Raw genomic sequence first — 12,544 nt, 5'->3', positions numbered from 1 at the left:
TTCGACCGAAACGAGGTTTAATCGCGATCGATTCAAGAGAGTTCTTGAAACTAGATACAGTCATAAGAGAGATCCCACAATCCCATGCGCGCGAGATAATACAAGATGGCTGTGGAAGACTTGTTGGGCTATAGCGAAATAAAAAGGATATTGTATTTTGAGAGATGATGATATCTGTCTATTATCAGCAGTGCCATTCTGCGTGAAAAATTTCTCTGCCTAAAAAAAAAGTTGACAGCACCAATATATCATTGTTACCTGGTGTTCGCCCAGGGCTCGTTACGTTCCAAATACGCCACTGATTATTAGATATATCGCAAGAAAAGGTATTGTATTTATTTCTAGCCAAAACTTCCATTTCGTTTGTTGGTGATTGTCAGGGAAAAATTTTCTGCTAGAGAACCCTTTGTTAACTATTTCGAATATCACCACTGGTTAGATTGGTCACGTAGGATAACCTTTGTAAATATAAATCAAATACTATATTATTAACACATATGATTAGGCCAAAATCATGCTAAGTGATTTGGGCATGAAATAGTACTTCACATAGCTGTCTTTTGCATTACATCACTTCTTAGGTAGCCATTTTGCACAATTGCTGGTTGAATGGTAAAAATGGCAGACATGGTAGAAAATATAATCATTATTAACAGAGAAGTATTTTATGTATTGCTTGTAGTGAACTTGAGAAAAAAAGAATTTGGCCAAACAGCATTTGTGGATAAATTCTATTATTAAAGAAAGAAATGAATATGGAATCCAATGGAAATGACCTGACCAATGAAAAGTATTATTTCTACATAAGTTTATTGAAGTTTAATTAAAAAAATATATTTAATGCTCTCTGCTGGCATTATGCAGTGAACCATTATGCTATAACTAATCATTTCAGTATCAACTTGAGACTTTGCTGTAAAACTTGCAGATATCCTCCTTGATGCGCTAATTTTTATGGCAATAAGTATATTTTAATACATTAGTCTATAGATGAACAAATTGATCTGAAAATATAAGCCAACATATAAAGATTTTGTTCAAGTCTTTTCTGTTTAAGCATTGAGCACAGAATGTTTTAAATAGTTGAAAAATTTTTGATATAAACTGAGATTGCATAGCGCACAATAAAAGCATAGGGTGAAAACTATTATTATAGTAGTAATTACAACAGAATCCCGTACAACGCAGGGGATACATTCCATGTTATACGAAATCATGTTATCGAGACATGCATTATCAGACAATTTTACGTAAGTTTAAACCTCAACCTAGAAGCCAAAGAAAATGTATACCTCTTGATGACAAAATTAGAATTTTTCTATGAGTAGTGATTGCAATTTTTGTCCAATTATATGAATTTATTTTATAGTAAAGTGCGTTATACGGGAATTCACTGTACATATTACAAAAAGAAAGGATAGACTTTTAATATTTATTAATATTTTAGAATGATAAAAATTCAGCTCTCATTGATGCTTCAGATAAAGAAAATATTGATCTTTCTTTAATATTTAATGCTGCTGGCTCAAAGAATGTGACAAGGCGAAAGGACAAGTCTTTAGGCTTAATATGTCAACGGTAAGTAATATTCTTTGTTTCTGTTTCAATTAAATTTTAAAACTTTGAGAATATTTATTTTCTCTAATTCTCTATTTTCAAATAAATATTATTTAAAAAATATATACATATTAATGATTTTGATCATATATTTGTGAATAAGCATTGTTCCATAAAATACTGATTTCATTAATGAAAATTAATGATTTGCTTCATTAATGAAAGATTCCTTAACTGCAATAATACATAATAAAAAAAGTTAATTTCAGTTTATTAAAAATGCAATGTTTTAACTTTGTCTAAGTAGAATGTGTTAGAAAGAAATAAGCCGTGAGTTACTGGTTATTAATGATATTTATCTGTACAGGTATACTTCAAGTTACGTTGGTTTAAGTTAAGTCGTTCTTGAATATACATCATTTGTCAAGAAAAAATATATGGAAAAATAAAAATCAAGTTTAAGTTATTTTATTCGACTTTACATCTGTCCGTCACAAATATTGAAGTCGTAATATCACTAGAAAAGTGTTAAAAGCGCATAAAATCATATTACTGTACAATAAATAAAAATAAAAGTATATAAAATCATATTAAAATACTCAGAATCAGAATCCAAATATCAGAATCAGCTGTTGATGCTGATGATCCACAGCCATTTTTCTACAATAACAAATAATTTTAATAACTATTTATTATTTAACTTTACAAAATCATTTTATTTTATAATGTGTTAGAGCAAACCACATTCACAAATAAAGAGTCTGCGATGTACTGTAAACATCGCCAAATTGTAAACATGTACCATACAACATATACCGTACAACAAGTACAGTAGAGCATCGATTATCCAACTCAATTGGGGACTGGAGTTGGTCAGATAACTGAAAAAAACGGATAACCGAAAAGTATGAAAAATACATTATTAGTATATCCCATGTAATTACAGTAGAGAACCGAAAATCGGAATCAATTGGGGACTGGGGTTGTTCAGATTAGTGATTTGTTCCGATTACCGATTATGTACGAAAAAATATATTAACCTGTCCAATGTTCAAATTTTTCTTCGTTGCGTGTCGCTTCGTGTTGAATTTTCGTCGATTTTAAGCCCAACGAAAATTTTTATAATAATAATTGAGGCTATCGTATCATTAAAAATTATTTCTGCATTTTGTACAAACAAAATAAATATATTGAAGAATATAAAAACATGAAAATTATATTTTAAAAGTAAATTTAGTATCAAAAACGTTCGATTCTGCACGACACAGTCCGACTGAAAATCGTTCCAATTACTGGGGTTCCGATTAACGAGTCTCTACTATAGTTTATTAGTATGTCGCTATTAACCTACTTCGCGTTGAATTTTCATCGATGTTAAGCTTAACAAAAAAATTTTTTAAATAATAATCGTCGCTATTGTATCGTTAAAAATTATTTCTTTATTTTGCACAAAATAAATACAGTACGTTACTGTATATTGAAAAATATAAAACAAAATAAAGTCCAAAATTTTCTTTTGCATCACAACTGACACTCGTTTTTTTGCTGCTAAATCTCGCACGTTTTAAAAACAGCAATTTGATAGCACCGTTAAATAAAATTAAGCCTTGTTTAAATACTGGCCTCCCTTTCATGGTTGTCAGTGTTGTCAGCTAAAACATGTAAAAATCTAACAAAAACAATATTAAAGTAGCCAAGACAGCCAAATATTGTAGCGCCACATCACTAGCAGACATTTGAATTTTCCGACTAGAATGCGGTCGGTTAACCGATGTGATGGTTGATTGGGCAGTCAGATAATCAGTGCTCTACTGTATGTACTGTACATACATGTATTTGTAAATTTAGATTACTTTTTCCCTTTATTATATTAAAAACTAAAATTTGTTTGTAAGCTTAAAATAGATTCTTATATAACCATATATTATTAAAAATGCATTTATAAATAAAATACAGAACTGGGAATGGTTATTTTTAGTTTAGCTTAGTGACAAGTAAATTTGACTTAAGTTGCCTCTCCTGGAACCAATTACTGATGTAAGGTGAGGTATACCTGTAGTTCTTATGTATTTAATAGAAAACATTTTCTATTTCTTGTCAATGCTTTATAGATAATCTTATTCACATCAGTTTACTCCAGTTTTGATTCAATAAAGTGAGAAACTGAAGTAATCTGATTTAAGAGGATTCTATTTTTGAAAAATTATGTATCAGTTTTTATGAGCAAATTTATTTTGCTTAGTTATAATTGTTTGACAAGTAAAAAATGAATTATCATTATTAAAATATTTTTAATCAATATTAATGTAATGACTTATGAGACTTAGACAGTAATAAAACTACATTACATTTATTTTTGGAATTTTTATAAATATTAGTTTTGCTACTTTAATTTCAAAATAAAATCTTTCATTATTTTTTAACTTTATTTGGGAAAATTCAAATTGTAATAATTTTTTTTAATGTTACAGATTCCTTGCCTTATATCCAGAATATCCTTCCTCAACAGATAGGATTATTGTTGGTATATATGATGTAGCTAAACAATTAGGTGAGAATAAATGAATTCTTATTTAATAATGGCATGCAACAAATTTTAATGTCAAAATTTAGTTTAAGATTTTTATTTAAGTTTGTGAATTGTGATTCTTGTAAACTTTAGTTTTTGATTATTTTTAATTTTAGATTTTCTCACATTTAAATGAAATATTTATAAAGTTTATTTGAACATGAATGAGTTAAATGCTATCCAATTAAAGCAAGAAGATATGATATCACTTAATATAATCTTATTTTGAAACAAATATATACATACAATTATACATGCATACTGTTTATACATGTACACACAGAATGCAATAATTTGATCTGTAATAAAATGAAAAACTAATACATAATGGAATGTAAATTTAGTATGCATTTTTTATAATCTAGAAATTAAACATGTTGATACATACAAAAGTCTTGTGTGACCTTAAGAATTTGATAAGTGAAAATGTGTGTTTGGCATAGACATTAACTGTAGGGAATTTCTGAAATTCCCTACAATTACAAACTGAAAAAGTAGAGTAGTTGTATATTTCAACATAGAACATTTCAGAAAATAATTTTAAGAAATGGCTTGAGGTAGCAAGATCATTTATTGTATTATGATATTCTACAATATTAATTGAATTATATTATCAACACTGGGCTCTTATTTTGTGTGGGTGTTGCAGATTGGCAAGTACTGCATAAAATGAAGTTTTGTATAAATTTGTCCTTTTCCCAGATAATTACCTAGATAATTGTGCAACCACTTACAGTAAACAGGTAGACATCAAAATGTTTTTGATTCTACTCTCCTTTTGTAGTTTCATTTTTGTTATGCAATATCAAATGCTTGTTTTTCATTTTACAACTCTTACTTGGTGTGTACACACCACACAAACCCCTTCTGCTTTCATTATGTTCACATTAGAATATTCATTCTTTTTTTTTTTCCTTTAAACCTAGTTTAAAAGTTAGAGTACAATATGATCTATAAAAATAAGTATTTTCTGAGTTATTTTTATTAGAATTGTATATATTGAAAATTGTATAGCAGAAAACTGTCCCAATGTATTCTACAACCTAATTTTGAATTATTTCTGTGAAAGATATCGGAAGAATGAGAGAACCTACTTGGGCCCCTGGGTAGGCTTTATCAATTCACAAGTAATTTTGATAATTTTATATAATATGTATATATATCACGTAATATTTAATTTTTATTTTCTTGTGTTGTTTCCATTTTATTTGTTCTTGATTACTGCTTGCTTTTTATTGGGGTTTGTTATTTGGGGGACAGAAATTGATTTTCTGCAGACTTTTCCTTTTGTAAATAAATAAATCTTAGAACATTTCAAGATTTTATTAGTAATTCATTAGACAAGAATGGGAAAAGATCAAGTGAAGAAAAAAAGATACAGGGAAGTAGAGATAATATATCAATAGGATATCCTGTTGAATTTGAATGAAAACTATTTTAATACTATAAACATATAATTTCTAATTTATTTATTTAGACAAAATACAGAAATAATAAAATAAATAGTATTATTGAAAAAGATACTTGAAAATGATGTTTATTAAAAATATTTGGTACATTTGATGTTAAAATAGTATAGTAGATTTAACAAATAACCAAAAAAATTAGCATGTGATTTAGGAAATGAATTATAAATTAGGTATACAGGGTGAGTTTCGTTTTAATCTTGAAGCAATGAAATATCGTGATTGGATCTCATTATTTTGGAAAAAGGTTTAGACAAAAGTCATAGGGTTTCGAAGGGGCAATCAATTGGTGACCTTAGATGTGACCTTGACTTTGAAGGTCAAGTGTTTTTTCAATGGGAATACATATTTTTGACCCTAGCAATGGAAAGAGCGGGAAATTTCACAATCAACAATGACCTTGAGTACCCCAAATTTGATCTCTGAAGGTCATCTCAAGCACGATTATTTGAAGTGCAACAAATGCATCGAAGTGGAAGGGCATCATTTTGAACATTTGTTATAAAATTTTTCCCCAAACCAAAAGCTTAAACAACAGTGAGAAGTAAAGTGACTTACCGAACATAGCACCCCTGATAATGAGAGCAAGGGGAACTCACTGAAAATAAGCATTTCAAAGGCAACAGAAAACTACTATGTCCACGTCGTTACTCCTGGGTAGTGTTAAAAGTAATGAATGCTTTTAAAGGTCAAAGTAATGAGGTCATGAAAAAATGTAAATTTTACCTCTGTCTATTCTAGTAATACAAAGTATGGTTTCCCATTAGAAAAAGTTTTTAATTTTAACCTTAAAATAATCTTGACCTAGACCTTAAGGTCAATGGAATATCCGATTGTGAAATTTCCCACTCTTTCCATTGCCAGGGTCAAAAATATGTATTTCCATTGAAAGAGACTTGACTTTCAAATGACCTCGAAGGTCAAGGTCACCAATTGATTGCCTCTTTGAAATCCTACAACTTTTGTCTAAACCTTTTTCCAAAATAATGAGATCCAATTAAGATATTTCATTGTCTTGGGATAAAAAATTCACCCTGTATATTGACTGTATAACAGATCAGTTTTTTCCTAGATTGTGTATTATGAAAATACTGTAAATCTATTTAAGGAAATAATTGGAGAAAGCACAATGAAAACTTAAGTGTAAGTTATCAAATAATTGTCTTCAAATTAGTTTGAAGACATGAATTATTCAATTTAGTAGCTTGCATAAAAATTATTATATTAATTTTACTGTGTCAGTGGTGGGTTGCTTGAGTGTGGCAAGACTTGCTTGTACTCTTGAAGTCAGGTTTTGATAGTTTGCTTTTTACAGATTATTTTTTTATTTTTGGAAAATTTAAAATAACTTCCTATATAAATCTCAAATTCAATATTTTGATGTACTTTTAACATGTATACTGAAAAAATATACTCAAATATTTTATGTATAACGTTTATTCAAAGAAAATTACACAATAAACATTGTTAAGGAGTGTGAATCATCATCTTTTCTTCTAGTGTGGAATGAACCAACCTGAAATGCAAACTCGATTTGCAGAAAACAAAAAAAAAAAAAAAATCACAGATAATATGTTTGATATACACAGCAAATGATACACTAAATTCATGGGCTATGTAAAGGCTATACTTAAATAATAGAAATTAATTAATCTGACTAGAGGTAGGCAGTTACGCTTCCATCTTGTATTAAATTTAATAATTATAAATAGTTAATTTTTAATTCAGACATTTCTAAAATTTAATTTGGAATTGGTCATTAAATTTAATGAGATGGCAGCGTAACTGTCTACTTCTAGTCAAATTAATTTCTAATATTTAATTAGTCTCTACATAGCCTAAGAATTTGGCATATCATTTGGAGTGTTTATTATATAACTGGCTATGGTTGTTGATATTTATACATAATGTGTTGGAAAAATGTGTGATCACAAGCAATACTAAGGTGCTAGCTGAACAAGTGCTAGATGGAGCATGTGCACAATCTGAGACTTCCCCTCTCCTAGCCACTCATTATGTGAAAATTTGTTTGTTAAGTGAGTCATTTTTTCACAATGTACAGTACTTAATGTTAAATTTCACACAGTTTTATAAAAAAAAAATGCATAATTTTATTTTGTTATATAATATACAGTGACTCCAGTTTACTAGGATTTAAAAGTTTTTATTATAAACATTTGGGCCACAGAACTAGACATATATATTGGGTCATGTGAGCAAAAAGTTTGAGAAATGTTGGTTTATATAATTATCTGTTAAGGAGGATGCACACATGCGGCGCAACAGCGAAAAGTGGTGTCCTCAGAGCATGTAGGCTGATCTTAACTGCTTTGCCATCCAGCATAGTCTCTGTATTATTGTAATGCAATTAAATTTCTGATAGCAAAGTGAGACAACTAGTTTTTTGTAATTGAATTGGTTTGTTCGCTGTCATCATGTTGAACTTGCTAGGAACATCTTCGAATATCTAGTACAAGCTTTTCATAGTGATAAGAACTTTTTATAATCAAATAGTTTCCTTTTTAATTGAAATCACTTAGAATTAAACCTTGTAATAACATTTCTTTAAATATGTTAAAGTGCTTTTACTATAAAATGAATAACTGAGCAACATTTATCTGGTGTAGTCTAAAGATTTTTAAAAATAAAGAAATATACTAAAATTTGTTTTAAATAGAAGCTGCCAAAATGAAAACAATTCAGTACTGTGCGATTCAGGTTTACATAAATTTTACCATACATAACATTGTACTTACTACTTTATATAGACAATATATATATTATAAATGATGCATCGCTGGAAAATAGATGATGTACTTATTGTGTCAATGGTTTTTTTTCTTACATAGGAGTCGTACCAGTACCACATACTCTAACAAGAGTCTCAAAATATTAGGCTTTAACAATGGCAGTTATGTCATACTACCGAAGAATGCCATGCTAAAAAAATCCAACAAATTTCTTAACTTTCCTGGCAACATTTAAAACTGTGTGATACCACCTGTTATATTTTATTTAAAAACTTTTTATATTTCAAATTATTATAAAATGGCAAAAAGCTTAATTTTGATGGTAGGGATGGGTTTTATAAAAAATATCATAAATGCTAATAAGTAAAATTGTCATTTTATCCAATCCTACTTGAAATGACATATGACCTTCTTATTATCTCCACATCCCATTGACCTTTAACCACCAAAATTTAATAGTATCACAAATCTCCCTGCAAAGTTTCAGAAATTTTTGACAAAAAGCAGAGAAATTTAGTTTCAGAGGGTGAACAAAATTGGGCCACTCACACACTAACAACTAAATGTACAGGGCGAAAAACCCCAAAGTTTTTGCATTTTTCAATGTTTCAAGATCCCAAGTCCAAAAATTAAAAATGTTGGGAGATCATTTTTGACTGATCGTACTTTTCTTACGTTTTATATAAGAGCTGGGAAAGCAAAATGTCACATAATCAGGAAATTTTTAAATAAAAATATGTAAATGAACAACATGTAAACATAATAATGGCTTTTTCTGTAGTTATTCCTTGACCCTGGTCCAGCATCAGTGTATACACCATGTAGGATATTTCACCAAAGCCAGCATAATAATTATTCAATAATGATGATTGTGCTTTTTTATGGTGTGTTTTAAGGATTGCATTATTAATTATTTTAATATTTTTTTAGGTGTTGAAAGGCGGCGGATTTATGATATTGTAAATGTGTTAGAGAGCTTAGAATTACTAACAAAAATTGGGAAGAATAAGTACCGATGGTTTGGAAAGTGTTTACTTTTGAACACGTTGCGTAAATTACAGGTATTTAGTAAATTTAATATGTTAAACTTTAAAATATATTTAATTTTTCTTCCATTTTCTCTTTCTCTTTGTGCTAAGAGGCCCTTTTACTGGGCCCACAATATGTGCACCTGACATCTGGCACAGATCATCCATGAAAAATTCCTGGAGTTCTTGCCTGCATTTGATTTCAGGTTCTAGGACAGTTGCTGAAAACTTCCTTGGCCATCTATTTAATTTTATTAAAACATTAAATTCATAAGTGTTTTCATTAAAAATTACACAATTAACAGCTATGAAGAAAATGATAAAAGCATTTTGTGAATAGAATATCAAATGTTTAAAATTAAAATGAGAAATTTTTTAAACATGTTGAGAACAGATTTTAATGTATTAATATTTACTGAAAGTGTAATATGCATAATTCTTTTATGTCAATGCATACTTTTCATTATATATCAGTGTTTTACAAGTTGGTCTAAAAGATTTTTGTACGTAGAAATAGATACAAATTTTTATGAATGAAAATAAAGTTATAAGCGAAAAATAAAGTGTGGGGAAAATCTAAGAAAAATTATTAAGGGATTATATATAATATGCTGATTACACCTATCCTTTCTGCACTGTAGATATGTTTCAAAGAACACTGCATAAAAAAAGTACAGTACGTGCATCCTGTAGAAAAATGCTTGATAGAATCCACAACTTCAATGGAACAAAAAGTAAGCAATTTACAAAAGAAAAACATAAGCTTTTTTATTCTAACATCACTTATCATTTAAAATATTTACGTATAATGTTAATACAAGGTAGAATAGGAAACAAAATCGACAGTGTTCTCTGATGTATACATGGTACTGTATTATGCTTAAAAAAAATAAACTCTTGATTTCAACAAAGAATAACTTTTCAAACAATAATACAGTTAAAAAAAAATTAAATTAAAAAATTTTTAAATTGTTTTACCTCCATTTAAAAAAAACCAATTATGTAAGAGTATTACTTTGTTTAGTTAACTGCATTATTTCAAAATCACATAAAAATAGACCATGCAAAAAGAGAGGGGGGGTGTATAATACAAAGAATGAAAAATTTAAATGTAAGCTTGATTTAAATTTGTCATGGGGGGATAAAATGTAATATGACTATGGAACAGGTTGTTATAAATGAATTTTAGCAATATTAATGCTATGTATACAAATGGAGTTTACATTTTTATGAAAGGGCTATTAATATAAAAATTTGGTAAAATATTCTTTCTTAATAATTAAAATTAAAACACGTTAAGTTGCGTGGATGAGGGACTCGTCTAATTATTAACTTTTTATGCATGGATTTTACTTGGGTAAAATTTATTTACATACTATTGGATGTTTTTCATGACGTCAGCAATTTTTTAACCTTTTTTGTGGTTTCTGCATATGATGATAGCACCAAAAAATCAAAAATTTTGTTTTATATTTGAATATGTGGTAATTAGTACACACCTTGCTAAAACCCTAACTTCCCTCCAGGCATTCATGTGAATGGTCCGCAACATTGACCAACAGCTGCTCTCAAGGTCAACAAGTTGTAAACACTAGACTGCATGTGTCTCATTGCGGGTGGTGTCAAATGAAAAATAATACAAATAAAGTTTCTCTAAAGCTATATTCAATAACTAGAAGCACTTATTTTAAATTATTTAATATATTTTTAGTCGTTTTTCTATAAAAATGCATTATGGGGGTATTTTTTATGTACAAATTTTTACTCATCGGATTTGCTTTTTCTTCTACAAGAAGATTTATTATAAAAAATTTTTCAAAAAACTTTTTTTCTGAACATAATTTGAATATAAAAACGAAACTGAAGGGGGTTTTGTCAATACTGCTGTAGGTACAAATAATGGAATAAATTAATTTTTTGTCATTTAAGAAGCATGTTTAATTGTTCTTTTTCAAGTAAATTGTTTGCTTTATAGATTACAGAAATAAAATTTACAGATGAGATTAATCCACATTCATCAATGTTAAAATTATGGATAACCAATGGTTATTAAAGTATAAATAGCTACTGCTTGACTATATGATCTTATCATGTTGATAGTAAGGTAATAGAATAATTAAATAACATTTTAAAAATTAAATGTTTCAATTAACAATGTTTCAATGTGTAGTAAAATAATAAACTTTTATATATAATAATTTTTGACCAGAAAGGATATGATCAATATTTATAGTTCAAAAAGTTTATAATAATTTAACTCCATCACAAAGTGTGAACCTTAGAATGATAATTATGAGATGAAATAAATTATGAAAAAGTAAGGGGCTATTTAGCCTGGTCTTTTAGCACTATTTTCATGTAAAAAAATTTATTTCTAGTATTAGTCCTTTTTAATTTTTTATTAAAATATTTGAAATCGTGTTCAAAAAATGTAGATTGTTTTATTCTAATAGTTGATTGCATCTCTCTTATTGTGGATTACAGATTTTATTCTTTTGGCATACTATCAATAAGTGATTGACATTGTTAAAGATTAATTTAAGACCAAAATTTTTAAAAAAAATTTATTTATTGGTTGGGTTAGACTCTTTCATTCATTTTTTACAAATGAACTGAATATTTTCAATTGGGAACAAGTTGGAGTTTTGAAGAGCTTTATATTTTTAGCTGTAAACCATTCTTTGACTTTTTTTTTGCATATGTGACATTTAGCTTTATCCTGTTGAAAGACAGAATTCCATTGGTAAGATGAGGAAATATTCTAAAATATCACAATACACATTATCATTTACTGTTTCATTAAAAAAGATTTTTTTTCAAGTTATAATCAAGTGAATCCTGTACTATAACTTTGTTGGGAAATTTAATGATTCCTTGTGAATAATCTGGATTGTTGGTTGTACATTTCAAGTGCAAATTTTTCCTCTTATTTACCATATTTTACGGACTATAAGACACTACAGACTATAAGACGCACTTTAATTTTTAAGCATTTTTTTTTTTTTTTAAATACCTATAAGATGCTGCGGACTATAAGACGCACCTGAATTTTGGAGGCAATTTTTTAAAGAAAAAAATGCGTCTTATAGTCCGTAAAATATGGTAAATCCTTCTATCCTGCACACATTACATGCTCATTACTGTCTTCAAAATCTTTATGAACTTCTTCAATCC

General features: G+C 28.3%; 1 protein-coding gene across 5 annotated transcripts in view; it reads left to right on the top strand.

Annotated features, from left to right (window-relative positions):
- The window catches only part of LOC136988324 (transcription factor E2F7-like), a 52,390-nt gene that overhangs the window by 22,482 nt on the left and 17,364 nt on the right, over positions 1 to 12,544 (top strand). For 4 of the 5 annotated variants that reach the window (XM_067286203.1, XM_067286199.1, XM_067286200.1 and 1 more), the window contains 3 exons: positions 1,448 to 1,578; positions 4,029 to 4,108; positions 9,273 to 9,403. In XM_067286203.1, the coding sequence (XP_067142304.1) occupies positions 1,448 to 1,578; positions 4,029 to 4,108; positions 9,273 to 9,403 (342 nt within the window). The remainder of the gene's footprint in view (positions 1 to 1,447; positions 1,579 to 4,028; positions 4,109 to 9,272; positions 9,404 to 12,544) is intronic. The other variant, XM_067286202.1, reaches the window with a different exon arrangement.

Source organism: Centruroides vittatus, unplaced genomic scaffold (assembly GCF_030686945.1).
Source record: "Centruroides vittatus isolate TY-2023 unplaced genomic scaffold, ASM3068694v2 scaffold_3293, whole genome shotgun sequence".
Classification (NCBI taxonomy): Eukaryota; Metazoa; Arthropoda; class Arachnida; order Scorpiones; family Buthidae; genus Centruroides; species Centruroides vittatus.
This window is presented reverse-complemented; position numbering and strand designations above follow the sequence as displayed.